This window comes from Glandiceps talaboti, chromosome 5 (genome assembly GCF_964340395.1).
Source record: "Glandiceps talaboti chromosome 5, keGlaTala1.1, whole genome shotgun sequence".
Lineage (NCBI taxonomy): Eukaryota > Metazoa > Hemichordata > Enteropneusta > Spengelidae > Glandiceps > Glandiceps talaboti.
Window position 1 is genome coordinate 28,161,949 of NC_135553.1, and position 23,778 is coordinate 28,185,726.

The following is a 23,778-nucleotide window of genomic DNA, read 5'->3' on the forward strand; positions in this document are numbered from 1 at the left end:
ACCCATTCAGACAATAATTTCCAAGCTTTACAAGACAGTACCAACATGTAAAAAGCAACCACACAGGGTTGAAATAATTTTGAAATATACTTTGATACCATCTTGACAGTAAGAGGGGAAGAGCTTGAGACAGGGATATGTCCACCTCATGTGGGGGGTCCAAGGGGGTCTCCCTCTAGAAGCCCTGGAGGATTTTTACTCTTAAAGCCAATTTTTAGGCTATTCAAACCCTTTCAAGCAATAACTCAATCCATGCTTTACAAGACAGCACCATCAAGTATCAGAAACTATTCTTTATAACTTACATAGGGTTGAAATATGTTCTTAAACAGTTAAATGGCATCATTATATACATGTAGTAAAGGTCAGCACATCTACTGGTAGTATCATTGGTAGGGGAGATTTGGAGTTTAAGGCAATTTTAGACTACCTTGGCAAACATTTCACATCTTTAAAAGACTATCATCTCAAATTAGAATTGGGTGAAAATATTTAAGAAAAGTTTAATACCATTATGACAGTAAAAAGGTTGTTGGTGCATCTGATTGTTGGTTGAATGCATGAGTGACCTCTGGGGGTGAGGGAGTCCTTGGGGGTTTCCCCCTGGCAGATCTGCAGTGTTTTGCTTCTATTAAGGCAATGTTTAGGTTATTCATAGCCATTGAGGTAATATTTCCAAGCTTCGAATAGCTAACGTAAATGTAAGTTTTAAATGAGTTTCCCATGTCACATAAAAATGGCCCCGTAACATTGGTATAGTGGCATTAATATTGCATGTATAGTAAAGTCACCGGTATGTTAGAGAACTTTAGGTGGGCATACCTAGTGTATAATAGAAACTGGAATCTGATGAGATGTGGTGATTTGTAGTGTCAATAACATGTAGTGTCCAAAATAGAAAGTGTATTAATCCCTTCTGACAAGTTCATAGTGATGAGTAGGGAACATTTTAGATTAACTTCTTTCATAAACTAACTATGAAGATTACCATTACGAAACCTTCAAGTTCACTTTTACCCCAAAGTGCAATATAAGTGAAGCATTGATTGTGAAACAGCCAAGCATTTACATGACATGTTCTGTAACTAGTGTGGTCGCTAGGTAATACATGTATATGTATATTTATAGTTATGCTTGAACTAATAAGTAATATTAAAGAATTCATGTAAGAAACGGGGAGAAGAACAAATATTTACATGTACCACATTTCAGACAAGGCTATATGCCATTGTAGAAAAAGGATTTTTTTTCTTCCATCACAATCCAAAACACAATGAGCCCCCCCCCCCCATCCACAATTTTGAAAACAGCATGACCCCCCCCCCCCCCACTGCCAATTTCAAAAACAGGGTGACCCCTCCTCCCAATCCAACCCCAACCCCCCCCCCCCCCAGGCCGAAGAAACTGACCGGTCCCTTAGATACATTATATATCTGATATCTGATTCATCATCTGTGTGCAGTGATTGACCATTGTCAGAGTTTAACATAAATCTGAATACAGTGCATGAGGTGCAATTTCATTGATATTTGCTTGCAGTGATTGATCCTTGTGAAAGTAGTCCATGTCAGAATGGTGGTTTCTGTCAAAGAGTTGCAGACTCCTGTACTGAGTATACTTGTACATGTCCACCCTGTTTCACTGATGACAATTGCGAAATAGGTATGTCATGGTCAAACTATTTAAAAATTTTTTAGCACAATTAATCTGAGGTTCAGTAGTGCTATATATATATATATGCATGGTGAAGTGTGTGTGTGTGTGTGTGTGTGTGTGTGTGTGTGTGTGCGCGTGTGCGTGTGCAGTTGCGTGTGTACAACTTAACTTAAAAGTCAAAATCCTTCAGACCGATTGCATTTGTATTTTGTGAGAACATTACTTAGGTGTGTATTCATGTAGTTATAATTGGAATGCACCTGGGCATGTGATGAAGTAATGTTGATGACATAATGATCTCATCAGTGATATGCAAATTATGTCTAAAAGTCTCAAGTTTAGGTTAAAAACTTGTATCTCAAAACTTAATTGTAAATAGGGCTGAAACTAGGTGGGGATATTTTTGAGGTATTATTCTGCAGGTATTGTTCAAAACATATTGACACAACTGAGCCTAACATCCATGACCATGCCCTAGCAACAGCCAAATGTAAATATATTTTGCAAAGATAACAACATTGTTGAGTAAGCAGGTGAATAAGCATTCAAAAATGTATGCAAATGTACCTGGCAGCAAGATCATGCCCTTAGCAACAGTCAAATGATGGTATATATTGTAAAGATAACAACAGAGATGGACAAGTGGATATATATCCACAAAGTGAATACATACAGTGTTTTGCTAAGGGGAACCTTGGTAACAGAAAGGTGGAATTTGGTAAACTAGCATAGTTTCCAATACATTGTACCATAATATTGGTGGGGAACCTGGTAACATGACAGAGTAACTCAGGTAGATTTTACCTGTTTACTGCCCTTAACATAAACACTGACATATCTACCTAGCAACTAAACCATGCCCACAACAACAACCAAAATGATGGTGTATATTGCAAAGATAACAGCAGGGGTATATATCTAGGCAAGTAGATGAATCTTCACAAAAATGACATATGTTCACCCAGCAAAGAACCAAGCATAGCAACACTTAATTATGGTGCATATTGCATGGTAACAAGGATGGCTTGAAGTGTGAATAAACATTTGTTAAAAGTGTCACAAACCTAACAGTTAATTGTGCTGCATGCCATTATGCCACTATTTTTATTCAACCTATTATCACAGGTTTTACATTTTTGTAAAATTTTTCACTACAAAGCATATTATTTACAAAGAAATGACAGGTGGAGCTGTAGGAAAGCTGTTTAGTAGCAGCCTGCTTCTATCAAAATAAAATTTCAATTCAGCATTTTACACACACATATACATACATACATGTACATACATACATACATGTACATACATACATTACATCCATACATACATACATACATACATACATACACACACACACACACACACACACACACACACACACACACACACACATACATACATACGCACGCACGCACGCACACATACATACATACATACATACATACATACATACATACATACACACACACACACACACATACATACATACATACATACATACATACATACATACATATATACATACATACATACATACATACATACATACACACACACACATACATACATACATACATACATACATACATACATACATACACACACACATACATACATACATACATACATACATACATACACTTCTGCAATTAGACATTTTTTACTCTACAGTATAATTTTAGACAAATTTCAGATGAAGACTACAGAAAACTATAGTCTGCAACCCATTTCTGAATTAGACATCATTTCTAACTTTTTCTATATTTGTTTGACTACACAGCAATTAATCAATGTCTGACCAATCCATGCAATAACCAAGGTACCTGCATACCACAGCAAGGATCCTGTGTCCTGTATGACTGTTTCTGTCTTGGCTGCTACACTGGACAGACTTGTGACACCTGTAAGCATGTATTTGCATAAGTAGTTATTACAGTTGACTTTAACAAGTTCAGTGAACACTATCATTATGTTTTCATTCTAGCTTGTAAAGTGTATGTGAAGTGTGATAATATCTGCATTGACTTTGCAAAACATCTTAGTCTAAGTACTGATGAAACCAATCTGATTAAAAATCTGATGTAGAGTACACAGCATGATTTCTTTTTGGCTGTTACGTTTACTGTCACTTGTTCTTTTGTGAGTGCTTGTTACATACATCTGACACAATACTATAGGTTTTCCCAAACCTAATCCCGTACTTATGAGTAGCCAACCAGAATCCATCTTACAATATAATACTCAGCATTTGAAATTGAAAGAAAGAGAATGAACAAACAATAGCGATAACATTGTTATCAACGCTCTTGTGCTTGAGCTCTTTTCAAACAGAATGCTCTAAAGTACTGTGCCCGTATGTTTTGGCATATTATGCCTTCATTGGTTGAGTGAATTCACTCAGCGCTCTCATGTGCAATGTTTGTTTGAACAGACATGTCTCCAGTTTGTATGGAGAAAGTGTTCAGATTTAACCCATGCCTTGTTTTTATCTCATACTTAGTACTGGATCCATGTCAACCCAATCCATGCCAGCAGAACGGACAATGTACACAAGTAGCAGGCTCCTGTACTGATTACACCTGTGGTTGTCCTGGATGTTACACTGGACGTAACTGTGAATCATGTATGTATAGTTTATGTGTAGTTTGTCTAAGGGGTGAGATCAATAGTTCAATGTAGGATAAAAAAATGAATTCTTTTAGTTAGGCTTTAGAACTCCCCCCCCCCCCCCCAACCTAAATTGGCCCAAATTGAAAATTGTTTCAGACAGTAAAATCAATTTCAAATCAGTATATAGTAGTATATAGTACTATGGATACAAAGCCTGGCACTACTTATTTGTAGTGAGAAAACAATAGCCCTTTTATTGGCACTACTTATTTGAACATGTTAGTGCTATAAATTTACTATTACCATCCATTTCTTCTGTTTTTGTAGGATGAAAACTAAAATAGCCCAACCCCCCCCCCCCCCCCACCCCCATAAAAGAATTAAGTGCTTTATTCAATATTGAACTATAGATCTCGGCCCAAAATGGCATAACAACTGTTAAGACAACATCATCATTTCCCTTAATACTGTAACAGTAAGTACTATAATAATAATAGTACTTAGTATCATACAATAAGCAACCCATAATTTGGCATATGTAGGAGTATTTCCATATAATTCCCCGATATTTTTTCCTGTTTTTGGCCAAGAAAAATATGAATGGCTTAAAGTATTGTGACTTAAAGTGACAAAGCCTTAGGTCAAGAGTGTTTTCCGGCTGTGAATGAAGAAAAATATCGGGGAATAATTTATGATTTTAATTCTTTCTGATAATTGTTTATATCACAACAAAGGATAGTTAATTTGGTTAGAGTAGTGAAGATGAAAGGCTTTCAATTGAATATCATGAATATTCACTTGTATAGGGATTTATAAATGACCAGTAAACCCCCCCCCCCCCCCCTCCTATGTCACTATATTGAATATTAATGGTATGTTAATGACTGTCTTTCTCAGTATTGAATCCATGCCAGAGTTTCCCGTGTCAATTTGGTGGTACATGTACAGCTACATCGTGTACTGAGTACCAGTGTCAATGTCCCACTTGTTATACTGGTGCCAACTGTGGAACATGTAAGTATAAAACTCATATCCACAATGATACTTTTTTCGAAACAATTTTTTTTTAACATTGACTGTAATTGGATATTTTGTAGAATTTTAGAACATTAATCATTTTTCAAAAAGTACATAAATCCAGTGAAAATAAGAAGCAGAAGATTTTGATTTTTTTCTTCTCCCTTTTCATTTTTCTTCAGATATGAACCCCTGTCAGAACAACCCATGTCAGAATAGTGGTTTCTGTACACAAGTCCAAGGATCTTGTACAGATTACACCTGCAGCTGTCCATTCTGTTATACTGGCGATAACTGTGAAACTGGTTAGTCAAGCAATAAGCCATTTTCTGTCCTGTGGCAGATCTCACGAGATCCCACTAGATCTCATTGATCACTACAAAAATGCATGAGCACATCACGTCAGTAAGGCAGGACCTTCACTGGCTGCCTATCCACGCTAGAATTGAATTCAAAATTCTTTTCTTTGTCTATAAAATCTTACACAATCAAGTACCCGCCTATCTTTCTGATCTGATCACAGTTCGCATTCCAAAACGGTTGACACGCTCAGCGTCCGCACCCACTTTGGAGCCTGTGGACTGGGAACAGAAGCACTTTCGCTATCACTCGTTCTCTAATGCAGCTCCCACTTTATGGAATGTTTTACCGACAGAAATTAGAGTGTCACCATCTGTCACTTCCTTTTAAACATCTCTTAAAACGTACCTTTTCCAAAAGCACTATGGATAAATCATCAAAATGTTGTCCATATCATTCTTTTTATCATTTTACATTAGTCGAGCTGGTCTTACTTTTATCATTGTATTTTTAAATCAATTATTATATATATTTTATTGTGAAGCGGTTTGTTATTGTTTTGATGGAAGTCGCTATAGAAAAATAAAGTATTATTATTATTACGTTATCTTCATACCTTATGAAGATAACGTATGGTAAAATTGGAATACGGTCATCAGGAACTAGACTAGTAATGTATGAAGATAATGTAGTGTAAAATCGGAATACGGTCGTCAGGAACCTAGACAGTGATTTCCTGACCCGTCTCGATAATTTAGAACTGTTCAATTCCGAACTCTAGGACCAAAACAAGGCATTTGTTCTCTAAAAATGTGTAAGACTTTTAGCTTTCGTCCATATTTGTCAACAATATAAATGTCAATGGTATATAAAGGCTTACGGCATTTGTGCAGTAAGTAAACTTACAGTGTGTACGCGACACTTTATGTGCATAGCGTACTATTGAACTTGGTGACAGACAATGCTTCCACCATTTACATGTATGTACTAATAATCAAAACTACTTGTATGTCATTAGTTTACCATTTCTCAAGATTGAAATGTTATAGCCATCTAGTATGTTGCATAAGTTTGGCACTGACAACGTATTCCCGGAAATGACAGTCAATTTGGAAATGACGGTGTGACACTGTGACATATTTTTCTTATAACTTGTTGACGTGCCAAATTTTCGTAACATGCTCTTTAGTTTGGTTACTTTCAATATTTCATTATTTTCCATGATGACTTAAGCTTGTAGATGGTCACAAAAGGCAATATTTTTTTCAGACGAATGCATTGACTTTCATGTAAACAACATGGCCAAGCTGAAAGCTTGACCTCCAACGCATGTTTGATGCCATTGTTAGGCATATTTGCATATCTCACGAGATCTGCCGTGAGATGGATGATGGCTTATCATCATCATAACCCTGCATGTGTACCCTTCTAAGCCACTTTGATGGAAAGGCAGTTTCAGTTTTACATTACACTGACATATGCCCCCTTAAGGCAGTTTTACATTACACTGACATATGCCCCTAAGTCAGTTTGATATGCCATTGACACATGCCCCCTAAGTCAGTTTGATTTATTTTATTTTTCAAAAGAATAGGGCCACCGCCCATCATTCGACGAAAAGAGGTTAAATATTACAGTAACTTTTGGAACACAATGACAAATAAAATAAAAATTACAACGATAGTAATGTCTTCTCTCTGACAAATGAAAAAGTGTAAGTTGATTGCTGGTTGAAAGTAAGGTTATTGCTTTATCTCGTGTTGGGTACTATATGAAATAATTTTGTATTAGTTCCTTTCTAAGAGACTGGTATAAAGGACAAAATAACAAAACATGTACTTCATCTTCAAGAATATTTAGACCTTCATTTTCACAAAAAATACATGTTCTGTCCGTGATAGCTTTACCGATATGTCTTCCAGTCTCAATAGCTAAAGTATGGTTTGAACAACGGAACTTAGCTAATGCTATTTTATACCTGGATATATGAATACTTTGTAAATATAATTCAGTTCTAGCTGAGACTTAAATGTCGCATAAAACCTGAGTCTTGGGGATTCATTAATTATATCGTGCCACTCTTGTTGATAACAATCAGTTAATCTTTGGTGAAATATAGTCATAAATAATTCAACATTTCCAACCTGTTGCTCAAACCATGCATAACCAAAGCCATACTTAAACAAGAGCTCTTTAATTTTTGTAGCCCAAGTGGTTTTACCTGCCTCATCTAATTTCAGTTTGAAATTCTATTGACATATTAAAGTCACTTTGACATTCCACTGACATATACCCCCTAAGTCCGTTTGAAATTCCAATTACAGATGCCCCCTAAGTCAGTTGACATGCCATTGACATATGCCCCCTAAGTCAGTTTGACATGCCATTGACATACACAATTTCTTATGACACGTCTCCCATGATTTTGTGTTTCCCAATACCCTAGTGATTCACAAGAAAATACATGACTTTTGTTTATATCAGCGTAACATACAACAAAAATTGTTTGTTTTCAGAGGATACATTGAGTTTGAATATAAAATATATATACAAAGGGTCTAATTTTCACTAAAAAAAGAAATTTGCCTTACCTGTCCAGACATAAGTTTTTGCTGATTTTATAGGTAGCGATGTACTTTGAAAAAACAATATTTCCACAATGATTTTACTGCAGTAAGTGAAAAATTGGCAACAATTTAAAAATAAACAAATCATAAATGATAAACTTTGTTGATTTAGCTTAAAAGATTTGATGAATAATTTACATAGTTAATGAATAGGTAATCAGGCAATATCTTAATAGACTGCATTCGTCAATTTCAATATAATTTAGTACACACGTTAACCATAGCAAAGTGCATATGTCCTATAAAATTTGTTGATATAGCTTACAGTTTTAATGAGTAATTTGCATAATTAATGATTTTTGGTAATAAGCTATATCTTAAGAATGCAAGCTTCAATATCAATTTAATTCAGTAAATACATTAACAATAACAAAGCACATATGTTCTGTAAAGATTTTGTTAATACAGCTTACAGTAAAAAATAATTTGCATAATTAATGATTTTTGGTAATTAGGCTATATCTTAAGAATGCATACTTCAATTTCAATATTATTAGTCTAAGACTAAGTATATATTTGGAATTTGAAGAGTGCATGTAGAGGCTATATCTTTGGTAATTAGGCATACTTCAATTTCAAAATATTTTAGTACATATGTTAACCATAATAAAGTGCATATGTCCTATTAAATTTGTTGATGCACTTTATAGTTTTAATGAAAAATTTGCATAATTAATGATTTTCGGTAATTCAGCAGTATCTGAAGAGTGCAAGCTTCAAATTTTATATAATGTGGTACATATATCAACCATAATAATACGCACCTGTCATATGAAGTTTGTTGAAATAACTTATACTTTTAATGAGTAATTTGAATAATTAATGATTTTCAGTATTTAAGCTATATCATAAGAATGCACTCTTCAAATTCCATATAATTTGGCACATACATTAACCATAACAAAGCACACTTATCCAATAAAGCCTATTAGCATAGTTTTTTAGTTTTAATGAGTAATTTGCATAATTTATTGGTTTTCGGTAATTAGGCTTTATTTTAAGAATGCAAACTTCAAATTTCATTTAACTTGATACATCCATCAATCATAATAAATCATATGTGTTAGATACAGTTGCTTATGTAGCTTTTAATTGTGATGTGTATTTTCCATAAGTAATCATTTCGATAATTTGACAGTATATCTTTAGAATGCAAACTTTAAATTTCAGATAATTTAGTACATGCATTTATGGTAAAGGCCTGCTTGCATCATTTAAAGCTTGATGATGTAACTTATAAGCTAAATGGTTAATTTGCATAATTAATGATTTTTTGATAATCAGGCAAAATGTTAACTTTGTAAGCTTCAAACTTCATACAGATTGGTATTATTAATTTTCAATTAAGTAGTATATCATGTATAATACCTGAACATTTTGCATTCCAACAATATATGTACATTGTAAGGGTTTTGCCCTTACGAGAGAAATTCAGTTTAAATCTGGTTAATAGTAAATTTGATTTTAAAAATCTTTCATATGGAATTAAATTAGGAAAAGAATATAAACATTTTACCCCTTTAACATAATTTTTAAAACTTTTGTATGTCATTTTGATCTTACAGAGCTGAACCAGTGTCTACCGAATCCATGTGAGAATGGTGGTACCTGTGTCCGTCAAGGAGGTTGCACAGCATATCAATGCCAATGTCCTGGTTGTTATACCGGACTTACTTGTGGAACATGTAAGTCTGAATATAATAATAATAATTAATAATTTTAATAATAATAGTAAAGTTTATTTGAATATTAACTACCCAATCTAGGATAGTTTTTTATGCTGAGTTCAAAAAGGGGGTCATTTTACTAACATCCGTTGACATGGTAACTAAAATCACCATAAGATGTGGATCATTTTACCAAAATTTGACATAAAACATGGAAAAATATAAAAATTAATGAAAGAATTTCCTTGTTTTTGACATGTATGAGATGGGGCTATCTGTTGTAATGCAACTTGCCTAAAATAGGACAGCTGTTTCCATGGAAACATAGACTAGACTAAAAAATATTGTTTTGGTTAATAATACACCTACATATCTGAAAAATAACATGACAAATTTAATTATGGCATAGTTTATGATTTGCATATTGACCACCCTATATTGGGTAGTTTGTTATGCTGAATTCATAAATAGTTATCATTTTAGGAACATCTGTTGCTATGGTAACCTAAATCACCATATTGTGCAAATATTTTGTAAAATTAATGTAAAATTTGAAGAAAAAACTTTTTACAAAAAAAAAATTCCTTTATACTTTTGGCATATATGCACTAGTGCTATCCATTGTAAGACAGATTATCTAAAATTGGATAGTGGCTTCCATGGAAAAAAATACGCTTACAAATGCCATGTTTTAGTAAAAAATACATCTGACATACACCTGCAAATGAATGGGTTTGCTATTAAAATACCAAATATTTTGTTACTCTGAGTCCAAATAAAATATGCAACCAGTCACAAACTGAGTGGTTGTAAAAGCTTAACATGTATGTCAGAAGATCTGTGCTGTCAGATTACAAGGTCTAATTACGATCCCAAATATTGAAGGGCCAGGCCCAACTACATTATATTAAGTCAAGGAGGGCGCTACATGTACATACATGAACAAGATGGTGTGCGGGAATGTGAAGAAAATTACAGGCCTTCGCTAGTTTTCTGTTAAACATTACATGTAAAAGCTGGCAACCTTTAGCAATAATGACAGCATAACACAGAAATAATGATGTACTGTGTGAAATTACGATTTAATACAAATGCCATCAGCTTGAAAATACAACCCCATCTTGTCCTTTTGAGTTGTGCTGACATTTCAAACATGTATGCTAACAAAGAGTCATCAGCTCTACATACCTTTTGCTATTGAACAAAAGTTCATCTTTCCTTTCTTGGCAGTGTAAATCATATACATATATGCAAATGTAGTACATAAACTTCAGTTGAATATATAACATGATCATCATGATGGATAAGCGGTTTAACGTTCGGTTAAGTAAGTCTTTGAGTAATAAGGTCCGGTTTGACACGACATTGACACCCGCGTACCCATGTACCAAAATATCCATCCAAAGTTGCATTCAAGGAAACCGTTAGTTGCTTCATGATTAAACACAATGCCGCTGGATATAGTTGGGGATGAGTAGCCTTTCATACCTTCCATTTTTTTGGGAATATTGATAAATTATCCATGATTTCACAGTTGTGTCACCATCAAGGTTGTGACCTTTTAGTATGCACGCGCTGTGCAGATGCACACGTAAACATCTGAATGTGATACAATGTTACACAGTGTAACAATATCATGATGCCTGGAATGACCTATATCACGTGTACTCCGGAGGTATGCCGTACATTTCATAATTTCAGGTACATTTTTGCATTTGGATTATTATATTATTACATGTTATTGGCTATTCATGAAAGTACAATTTGTAATCAATAAAATAATATTCTTACAGCGTTTTACGGTAGCAGAAGTCATGACACAGGTCGAGTCAACTTTATGGCATGCCAGCACAATAACATCGCAGTTTCTCAATTGAGATCAAATCAAATCAAAACCATACGATTTTAGAAGAGATTCAAACGACTTGAAATCTCCATCAAATCATACTTACCAAGTGTGTCAATTGTACCATCAAAGCATACTTACCAACTATGCCATTTGTACCATCAAAGCATACTTACCAACTATGCCATTTGTACCATCAAAGCATACTTACCAAGTGTGCCCATTGTACCATCAAATCATACTTACCAAGTGTGCCAGTTGTACCATCAAAGCATACTTACCAACTATGCCATTTGTACCATCAAAGCATACTTACCAAGTGTGTCAATTGTACCATAAAAGCATACTTACCAAGTATGTCAATTGTACCATCAAATCATACTTACCAAGTGTGCCCATTGTACCATAAAAGCATACTTACCAAGTATGTCAATTGTACCATAAAAGCATACTTACCAATTGTGTCAATTGTACCATAAAAGCATACTTACCAAGTATGTCAATTGTACCATAAAAGCATACTTACCAAGTGTGCCCATTGTACCCTCAAAGCATACTTACATAGTGTGTCAATTGTACCATAAAAGCATACTTACCAAGTGTGTCAATTGTACCATAAAAGCATACTTACCAATTGTGTCAATTGTACCATAAAAGCATACTTACCAAGTATGTCAATTGTACCATAAAAGCATACTTACCAAGTATGTCAATTGTACCATCAAATCATACTTACCAATTGTGCCAATTGTACAATGGCACAAAGCATACTGGCACAAAGCATACTTACCGAGTATATTAATTGTACCATCAAAGCATACTTACCAAGTATGTCACTTCTACCATCAATCATACTTACCAAATCAGGAAAGAAAGTGCCTTGATTTTCCAACTATTTACCATTTTATCACCCCCAACCTAAGATGGCTCTTTATCACCCCCCCCCCCACCTAAGATGGATCTTTATCACCCCACCCCACCTAAGATGGCTCTTTATCACCCCACCCCACCTAAGATGGCTCTTTATCACCCCACCCCACCTAAGATGGCTCTTTATCACCCCCCCCACCTAAGAAGGCTCTTTATCACCCCTCCCTAAGATGGATCTTTATCACCCCTCCCTAAGATGGATCTTTATCACCCCCACCTTAGATGGATCTTTATCACTACCCACCCCACCCCCCACCTAAGATGGATCTTTATCACTACCCCCCCCACCTAAGATGGATCTTTATCACTACCCCCCCCCCCCCACTTAAGATGGATCTTTATCACCCCTCCCTTAGATGGATCTTTATCACTACCCCCCCCCCCCCCACTTAAGATGGATCTTTATCACCCCCACCTTAGATGGATCTTTATAACTACCCCCCCCCCACCTTAGATGGATCTTTATCACCCCCACCTTAGATGGATCTTTATCACTATCCCCCCACCTTAGATGGATCTTTATTACCCCCACCTAAGATGGATCTTTATCACTACCCCCCCCCCCCACCTAAGATGGATCTTTATCACTACCCCCCCCCCCCCACTTAAGATGGATCTTTATCACCCCTCCCTTAGATGGATCTTTATCACTACCCCCCCCCACTTAAGATGGATCTTTATCACCCCCACCTTAGATGGATCTTTATAACTACCCCCCCCCCCCACCTTAGATGGATCTTTATCACCCCCACCTTAGATGGATCTTTATCACTATCCCCCCACCTTAGATGGATCTTTATTACCCCCACCTAAGATGGATCTTTATCACTACCCCCCCCCCCCCACCTTAGATGGATCTGTATCACTACCCCCCCCCCCACCTTAGATGGATCTTTATCACTACCCCCCCCCCCACGTAAGATGGATCTTTATCACCCCTCCCTAAGATGGATCTTTATCACCCCTCCCTAAGATGGATCTTTATCACCCCCACCTTAGATGGATCTTTATCACTACCCCCCCACCCCCACCCCACCTTAGATGGATCTTTATCACCCCTCCCTAAGATGGATCTTTATCACCCCTCCCTAAGATGGATCTTTATCACCCCCACCTTAGATGGATCTTTATCACTACCCCCCACCCCCCACCTTAGATGGATCTTTATCACTACCCCCCCCCCCCCCACCTAAGATGGATCTTTATCACCCCCACCTTAGATGGATCTTTATCACTACCCCCCACCCCCCACCTTAGATGGATCTTTATCACTACCCCCCACCCCCCACCTTAGATGGATCTTTATCACTACCCCCCCCACCTAAGATGGATCTTTATCACCCCCCACCTAAGATGGATCTTTATCACCCCCCCCCCCCCCACCTAAGATGGATCTTTATCACCCCCCCACTTAAGATGGATCTTTATTACTCCCACCTTAGATGGATCTTTATCACTACCCCCCCCCACCTAAGATGGATCTTTATCACCCCCCCCACCTAAGATGGATCTTTATCACCCCCACCTTAGATAGATCTTTATCACTACCCCCCCCCCCCCACCTAAGATGGATCTTTATCACCCCCACCTTAGATGGATCTTTATCACTACCCCCCCACCCCCCACCTTAGATGGATCTTCATCACTACCCCCCCCCCACTTAAGATGGATCTTTATCACCCCCACCTAAGATGGATCTTTATCACCCCCCCCCCCCCACTTAAGATGGATCTTTATCACTACCCCCCCCCCCCCCACCTAAGATGGATCTTTATCACCCCCCCCCCACTTAAGATGGATCTTTATTACCCCCACCTTAGATGGATCTTTATCACTACCCCCCCCCCCACCTAAGATGGATCTTTATTACCCCCACCTTAGATGGATCTTTATCACTACCCCCCCCCACCTAAGATGGATCTTTATCACCCCCACCTTAGATGGATCTTTATCACTACCCCCCCCCCCCCTTAAGATGGATCTTTATCACCCCCACCTTAGATGGATCTTTATAACCCCCACCTTAGATGGATCTTTATCACCCCCACCTTAGATGGATCTTTATTACCCCCACCTTAGATGGATCTTTATCACCCCCACCTTAGATGGATCTTTATCACCCCCCCCCCACCTAAGATGGATCTTTATCACCCCTCCCTAAGATGGATCTTTATTACCCCCCACGTAAGATGGATCTTTATCACTACCCCCACCCCCCCCCCCTTAGATGGATCTTTATCACCCCCACCTTAGATGGATCTTTATCACCTCCCCCCCCCCACCTTAGATGGATCTTTATCACCCCCCCCCCCCCACCTAAGATGGATCTTTATCACCCCCCCCCCACCTTAGATGGATCTTTATCACCCCTCCCTAAGATGGATCTTTATCACTAACCCCCCCCCCCCCCACTTAAGATGGATCTTTATTACCCCCACCTTAGATGGATCTTTATCACTACCCCCCCCCCCCCCCACCTAAGATGGATCTTTATCACCCCCACCTTAGATGGATGTTTATAACCCCCACCTTAGATGGACCTTTATTACCCCCACCTTAGATGGATCTTTATCACCCCCACCTTAGATGGATCTTTATCACCCCCCCCACCTAAGATGGATCTTTATCACCCCTCCCTAAGATGGATCTTTATTACCCCCCACGTAAGATGGATCTTTATCACTACCCCCCCCCCCCCCCTTAGATGGATCTTTATCACCCCCACCTTAGATGGATCTTTATCACCCCCCCCCACCTTAGATGGATCTTTATCACCCCCCCCCCACCTAAGATGGATCTTTATCACCCCCCACCTTAGATGGATCTTTATCACCCCTCCCTAAGATGGATCTTTATCACTACCCCCCCCCCCCCACTTAAGATGGATCTTTATTACCCCCACCTTAGATGGATCTTTATTACCCCCCACTGAAGATGGATCTTTATCACTACCCCCCCCCCCCCCCCACTTAAGATGGATCTTTATTACCCCCACCTAAGATGGATCTTTATTACCCCCACGTAAGATGGATCTTTATCACTACCCCCCACTTAAGATAGATCTTTCCTTGCTTCCCATGTGTCAACAAGCGTCTTTGAAATGGAAATTTTGAGACATCTTAATATTTATCCAGAATTTATTTGAACTATATCTGAGGTTTCTAAGTGTCTTAAGTTTTCCCTTATGTAACTTTTTCAGTGTTGAATCAATGCCAACCTAACCCATGTCAGAATGGTGGTATATGCCAGTCAGTGCCAGGTTCCTGTATTGATTACACCTGTACATGTCCTGGTTGCTATACAGGTGACAATTGTCAAACACGTGAGTAACATTCAAATCAAAAGTATTGATTATATTAAGTGTCTGTTTTAGCCACCATCCATAACTTATCCTACCCTCTTTCCAAATTCATTGATTACAGGGAACTGCTCAATTATATTGGTTGTACAATGTCTCAAAAGATTCTGATCATCTTTGTGGTAACATTATTATTCATTTCTGAAAAGGGATAATCGTAGAGTTATTTTGGATATATTTTCTAATATATAACCTTTGTCTTGTTTCAGTCTTGGATCCATGTTCTTCTGGCCCATGTAGAAATGGGGGTTTCTGTCAACGTGTTGGACAGTCCTGTACTGAATTCCAATGTACTTGCCAGAACTGTTTCACCGATTCTACTTGTGCAACAAGTAAGTACTAGTCATGCATACTATGGAAAATAGTTCTAATATATAATATACTGAGCAAAAGCAAATCATTGAAATTTGAACAGAGATTCCTTGGAGGGTCAGTTGACAGCGTGAGACCTATTCCAGGGAGATATGATATGCTGTATAAAGACAATAACGCCAAGAGATGACACAATTAAGACATAGTATACCATTATAGTAGGGGTAGAGATTACACAAACAGGGATCATAACATACATAGTATGCCATTAATATATATAGTAGGGAAAGAGATTGCATGTACAGGCATCATAACAGATGACCACCCGGTTTTGCCACTAGATGCCACTATTGATGTAGACATGTCTCACTTTTGTTGATGTTCAGGATTGAATCCATGTACGCCAAATCCCTGCCAGAATGAAGGTTTCTGCTCACCACAACCAGGATCCTGTACTGAGTACCAATGTTTCTGTCCAAGTTGTTATACTGGAGAAAACTGCGAAACATGTGAGTTGGTCATCACCAGAATTTTTCATCTGATGTGAGCAGTTATGGAGACACAGGAAAAAAGCCATGTGCAGCAAACTACAACTTACAGCAAATTGATTTAAAAAAAAAAAAAATCTTTGCATCAAAATATTACAATCAAATGGATGAAAATTAAGTTATTGTATGGAGTTTTGAACACACAACTTCCAAATAACTGTATATACTACTGTCAGTGTATTTCAGCTCTAAAATCATTGACAAGCTTAATTATCAGGTGAATTGTTTTTCCATCAAAATACAAATGGAATAACTTTCACGTAATGGATTTAGTAAATCATGTGTAACTAAGATAAATAAGTTATAACAGTGATGTAGCTATTAGTGCCTCAGGTCTTATCTGCCAAAATAAAGTAGAGACAGAGTCTGAAAAATAAGTTTTCTGCAGAAATGAGCATCAAATCAATATGTTCTCAGTTGTTTATTAGTAACGGTGACTGCTCCATTCATGTGACCCAAAATCTGTACATATTTGACAAATTTACAAAAAATGTACATCACCACAATCATATCAAATGATCACGTTCCAACGGTTCCTTCCACAGTAATCAACGCGTGTGACAACAGTCCATGTCAGAATGGTGGTACCTGTGCTAGTGTACCAGGTTCATGTGTACAAACTACATGTACCTGTCCTGAATGTTACATTGGAAATTTCTGTGATATCTGTAAGTGGTATGATTGTTTATTTATTGTACGTATGTAAGAATTTGTCATCGTACTATCTGTGATTTATAGTGTAAAGAAGCTATGGCAGATACTCAAAGTAAAAGCTATTATTTGGACATGTTGACATAACCAGTGGATGTTGACAATCACTCATACCAAGAAGTTTGAACACATTTCTACAGTTCTTATCAGCCTGCATTGGTTACCAGTTCATTTCAGGATTGATTACACAATTTTACTGTTGACATATAAAGCCCTTCATGGCTTAACTCCAGAGTACATTTGTGATCTTCTCAAGTCTTACACCAAGTCGCACTCTACGTTCTACAAACAAGAATCTGCTTACAACAACAAATTACAGACAAATCACCTATTGAGGTTACTCATTCTCAAATGTTGTCTCCCCCCCCCCCCACCCCACCCCACCTTTGGAACTCTTTGCCACTTGACATTTGCCAAGCTTCAAACCTGGATTGTTTCAAAACTAAACTGAAAACGTATTTTGATCACCAAAGCATACAGTGTGCTTTAGCCAATCAATGCTATGTACGACGGGACAGAGTATTAGGTATTAGGGTACCTCAAACATTGAAACTGAGACCATGAACTGAGAGTCTCAGTTTGGCAAAAACAGCCATCTGAGACCAGTCTCAGAAGGCAAAAAATGGCCATCTGAGATCAGTCTCATTTTGTAAGTCCCAGATGGCAAAAAAACAAAACGTCTACCTGAGAATAGTCTCAGTTAACATGATCAGAGACTATACTATTGAGACCATGTTGTGAACACTGAAGACTTTACCAAAGATTTTAAATGCCATAAACATTACTAGTTAGCATAGATGTATCCCTAATACATCCATGCTAGTAGCAAAATGAAGTTACTATAATAGTACACAACACAAAGCACAGACTGCTATAACTACACAAAAGAAACAGTTGACACCATACACTCACTGTTGTAGTTTTCGGACAGTGTCATGTTATTCGACGATTACTCTGAGAGAAACACTGCAAAAATGTAATACCCATCATTGCTGCTTAGACATTTTCCTAATAGGGTCTTTTCCAACAGGGTTTATAGTCAGAACTAACTTTGTGGATGACGTAGTCTCCTAATTTATAACCCTACATCGATGAATTACTAATCGGATGACAGTATTAGTAATCGGACACGAACTTCAATGCCGATTTATGTATTTGTCACGTAAATTATGAATTTCGCCACAGTGACTCCATCTGATTTAAATATTGGGCTAAAACATTGGTATTGTGGTATTTTAATCACCATTACACAAAAGGTGATTGTTTTTGCAAAGGAATTATCATGAACACTGTCCTACTACCGAATTCGACCCCAGGATTTGATCACAGTTCATGACGCCGCTTGGTAGTCTATGTCATTGGCGCACAAACTGGGTACTGTCCAATATCTGAGACACTTCTCTGCTTAAGATACGTCCCAAATTTTCATTTAAAAAACACCCAGATTTCATGGAAAATGTCATCTAGTTTGAACTGAGCACTGGGAGAAAACTATTAATGAGATATTTGTAGATTTAAATAAGAGCGAAAAACTGATACCACACAATTAGTGTTGAAGCAAAGCTTTAGTATCGCCTCAGTGATCTTTCATATGAATGCTTGAGCATGACAATTTGACAGTCCCAAAGAAAACAGCGAGGATCACGGGACGAGTCGATATATGTCCGAAAACAGAGTTTGTCCAAAAACTGTGACAGTGAGTGTATACACAGAATAATAAAAGATATGTATGGAAGGTAACACTGGTTATAGATCTATATTTACTAGATGATATAATTAGCGGATAGTTTATAAAGTTTTAGAATGATATTTAAATGAGGTAATTAGCATATATATCCTTGTAAAACTTTTTTTCACTAGAGACGGTTTGTCTAATTAGTGGATAGTTTATAAAGTTTATCAAGTTTAGAACGATATTTAGATGCAACAAGTAGTGGATATTTTATAAAGTTTTAACAGTTTAGAATGATATTTAGATGGGATAATTAGTGGATATATCCATGTAAAACATTTTTCACTAGGGACGGCCCGTCTAATTAGCACATAGTTTATGATATTTAGATCTTTAGACCATCAGAACCATGTCTAAACTTCTAGCTAAATTTCTAAATTTAGAAAGTATAGATTTAGATTTAGACACTTCTAATTTAGCCTTCTAAACTTCTAGCTAAATTTTTAGATTTGTAAAGTTTAGATTTAGATTTAGACACTTCTAATTTAGCTTTCTAAACTTCTAGCTAAATTTTCTAACCTGGCTAAAACACAATTCCACACCTTAATGTCTCAGATGGCTATTTTTTGTAAACTGAGACTCTCAGTTCATGGTCTCAGTTTAACAGTTTAGGTACCCTTACAAGAATATGCAGAACCTTGCTCTGGAAATCAGCACTAGAGAATTTTGAGGGATTGATTGAATAAGAGAAGCATCTTTGCATGACAAGTTTTAGAAAATGATGACACATTCAATCTCAAGAATGGTTTAGTCTATGGGAAGACCATGCAGTATTTCAGTTATGAAGAACTCCATGATCTTCCAGTTGTAACATTCAAACATTCAACTTCATCTAGAACATTGATCTTTCCATCTCTCCTGGTTGACATCTACATCAGAATAACTCAACTTCCTAAATAACATCTGACCTCTAGATGGCAGTATGACCATGGAAATTTTTGATCAAATTACCATTGATAGAATTCAAATTAATATCAGGAATGCATCTTTTACACACTTTTTTTTTACCATCATCACACAGTACAAGACCCATGTCAATTTGATCCATGTGGTAATGGTGGAACCTGTGTGCAGACATCTTGTACTGAATACCAATGTCAGTGTACACCCTGTTACCAAGGAAACAACTGCTATGAGCGTAAGTTTCTGATCAGAAATTGAGACACAATGCATGCTGATTGCATCATGTCAGTAAATAGGTTTTAGAGATTAGTCAAATGCAAAGGCTGACCTTTTTAAACATTGTTGCATGTTTAAATTACAATAATTTGTTTGTGATATCTTTTCCTGTAGGAATTAGCCAATGTTTCCCCAATCCATGCAGAAACAATGCTGTTTGTCAACCATCTTCAGATTTCACCAACTGTGTAGACTTTACATGTATATGTTCTGGATGTTATTCTGGGGAGCTCTGTGATACATGTAAGTGTCTCATGGCAAGTTTTCTGTACAAGTCACTCTAACTTGTACAGATTATTTGAATACATAGATTGTAGTTTGAACACCACAGTGACTGTTTCATGAATGTATTCTATGACATTAGGATTTGAAAAATTTTAATACAATGAAATATAAACCAAGCTTATTCCTTATCAATATGCAAATCAAAACAAACTAATCAATGACATGTACTTGAATGTATGTGATAAATATATTGATTTATGTTATATATATTTACATGATTGTATATTTGTATACTAATTTATGTGTATTTGTATACTAAATAAATGTGTATTTTCATTATTTTGTGAAAATTAGATCTGTGATTATTAACTTGTTTATCACCAAACTGTAGATTTGTCATCTAAGCCACTAGGTGACCATACAGAAAATATAAACTATTAATTAAGACAAAGTTAGTTCTAGTTCTAGCCAAGGTTTTCATGTGTATTAATTGTAAAGTTGTCCCTTCCTCAGTGATTGATCCTTGTACACCCAATCCATGTAGACAAGGTCGTTGTCAACCAGTGCCAGGCTCATGTATGGAGTACTCATGTGACTGTAATAATTGCTTTACTGGTGACAATTGTAATACACGTAAGTTAAAGTAGTTGATATTAATCAATTTTTGCTTTCTCTCTAGTTTTATTGTTATGGGAAGGGTATAGAGTGAAAGCATTAAGACTGCACCTATCAGTGACTTTATTAGTCCCCGCGGACGAAGTCCGGAACGGGGACTTATGGATTGGGTTCCGTCTGTCCGTCCGTGCGTCCGTGTGTCCGTGCGTCCGTCCGTCCGTCCGTCCGCAGCCGTTTCTTGGAGATGCCTGTACCGATTTTTTTCAAACTTGGTACAGGGGCAACATGCTATGGCATACATATGCACGTCAATTTGTTTTATGATACGATCCAATATGGCCGCCTAGCAGCCATTTTGTTTGCGAATTTTCCCTGTCTAAAGCCATAACTCAGACATGCTCACACAGATCTCATTCAGAGTTGGTATTAGGACAGTGTTCTATGGCATATATGTGCATATTCATTGTTGTCATGATACGATCCAATATGGCCGCCTGGCAGCCATTTTGTTTGTGAATTTTCATGTCCAAAGCCATAACTTAGACATGCTTGAACAGATCTCATTCAAAGTTGGTATTAGGACAGTGTTCTATGACATACATGTGCGTATCCATTTTCATTGTGATACGATCCAATATGGCTGCCTGGCAGCCATTTTGTTTGCAAATTTTCCATGTTCAAAGCCATAACTCAGACATGCTTGAACAGATCTCATTCGAAGTTGGTATTAGGACAGTGTTCTATGACATACATGTGCATATCCATTTTCGTCATGATACGATCCAATATGGCTGCCTGGCAGCCATTTTGTTTGTGAATTTTCCATGTCCAAAGCCATAACTCAGACATGCTTGAACAGATCTCATTCAGAGTTGGTATTAGGACAGTGTTCTATGACATACATTTGCATATCCATTTTCATATTGATATGATCCCCCATACCCGACCAATCCTTTATTGTTGTAGGCATGTTCCATGTCTGACAAGCAGACACAACATATCTAAGTCTGTTTGATTTAGGTTCACAAGTGTTGTTGCGTGATCAGAGTAGTGCTAATTCCTTAAAACCCAATCATAGCGGGGACTATGTCATTCTCAATGGCTTGTTTTTCATATAGTTTAAATTGTTTTTTTTCTCCATGATTTAGCTGTTACTACATGTAAGTGTTTACAATTATAATGTTAATGTTACATCTAGTCATACATGAAGGGTTCTTATCATGTCAATTTGTGCAAACCACTGAACAACAGCCTAGCAATGCCTTTTGTATTAGATGGGAATGGTATGCTTTATTCCTGTAACCATGTCATGCTATCCCAGAAATTGTACTTTCTGTGCCACCACTGCTTCCAGTGACTGCCTTGTCATGCTAGCCCAGAAATTGTACTTTCTGTGCCACCACTGCTTCCAGTGACTGCCTTGTCATGCTAGCCCAGAAATTGTACTTTCTGTGCCACCATTGCTTCCAGTGACTGCCTTGTCATGCTAGCCCAGAAATTGTACTTTCTGTGCCATCACTGCTTCCAGTGACTGCCTTGTCATGCTAGCCCAGAAATTGTACTTTCTGTGCCACCATTGCTTCCAGTGACTGCCTTGTCATGCTAGCCCAGAAATTGTACTTTCTGTGCCACCACTGCTTCCAGTGACTGCCTTGTCATGCTAGCCCAGAAATTGTACTTTCTGTGCCACCACTGCTTCCAGTGACTGCCTTGTCATGCTAGCCCAGAAATTGTACTTTCTGTGCCACCATTGCTTCCAGTGATTGCCTTGTCATGCTAGCCCAGAAATTGTACTTTCTGTGCCACCATTGCTTCCAGTGATTGCCTTGTCATGCTAGCCCAGAAATTGTACTTTCTGTGCCACCATTGCTTCCAGTGACTGCCTTGTCATGCTAGCCCAGAAATTGTACTTTCTGTGCCATCACTGCTTCCAGTGACTGCCTTGTCATGCTAGCCCAGAAATTGTACTTTCTGTGCCACCATTGCTTCCAGTGACTGCCTTGTCATGCTAGCCCAGAAATTGTACTTTCTGTGCCATCACTGCTTCCAGTGACTGCCTTGTCATGCTAGCCCAGAAATTGTACTTTCTGTGCCATCACTGCTTCCAGTGACTGCCTTGTCATGCTAGCCCAGCAATTGTACTTTCTGTGCCACCATTGCTTCCAGTGACTGCCTTGTCATGCTAGCCCAGCAATTGTACTTTCTGTGCCACCATTGCTTCCAGTGACTGCCTTGTCATGCTAGCCCAGAAATTGTACTTTCTGTGCCACCATTGCTTCCAGTGACTGCCTTGTCATGCTAGCCCAGAAATTGTACTTTCTGTGCCACCATTGCTTCCAGTGACTGCCTTGTCATGCTAGCCCAGCAATTGTACTTTCTGTGCCACCATTGCTTCCAGTGACTGCCTTGTCATGCTAGCCCAGCAATTGTACTTTCTGTGCCACCATT

General features: G+C 37.6%; 1 protein-coding gene across 1 annotated transcript in view; it reads left to right on the top strand.

The window, feature by feature from the left end:
- Nucleotides 1–23,778, top strand: part of LOC144435554 (uncharacterized) — a 450,358-nt gene that overhangs the window by 214,072 nt on the left and 212,508 nt on the right. The window contains exons 114-126 of the mRNA XM_078124141.1: nt 1,540–1,662; nt 3,434–3,556; nt 4,154–4,276; nt 5,161–5,277; nt 5,463–5,585; nt 9,773–9,892; nt 15,850–15,972; nt 16,218–16,340; nt 16,707–16,829; nt 17,414–17,536; nt 20,333–20,449; nt 20,605–20,733; nt 21,229–21,348. Of these exons, the coding sequence (XP_077980267.1) occupies nt 1,540–1,662; nt 3,434–3,556; nt 4,154–4,276; nt 5,161–5,277; nt 5,463–5,585; nt 9,773–9,892; nt 15,850–15,972; nt 16,218–16,340; nt 16,707–16,829; nt 17,414–17,536; nt 20,333–20,449; nt 20,605–20,733; nt 21,229–21,348 (1,587 nt within the window). The remainder of the gene's footprint in view (nt 1–1,539; nt 1,663–3,433; nt 3,557–4,153; nt 4,277–5,160; nt 5,278–5,462; nt 5,586–9,772; nt 9,893–15,849; nt 15,973–16,217; nt 16,341–16,706; nt 16,830–17,413; nt 17,537–20,332; nt 20,450–20,604; nt 20,734–21,228; nt 21,349–23,778) is intronic.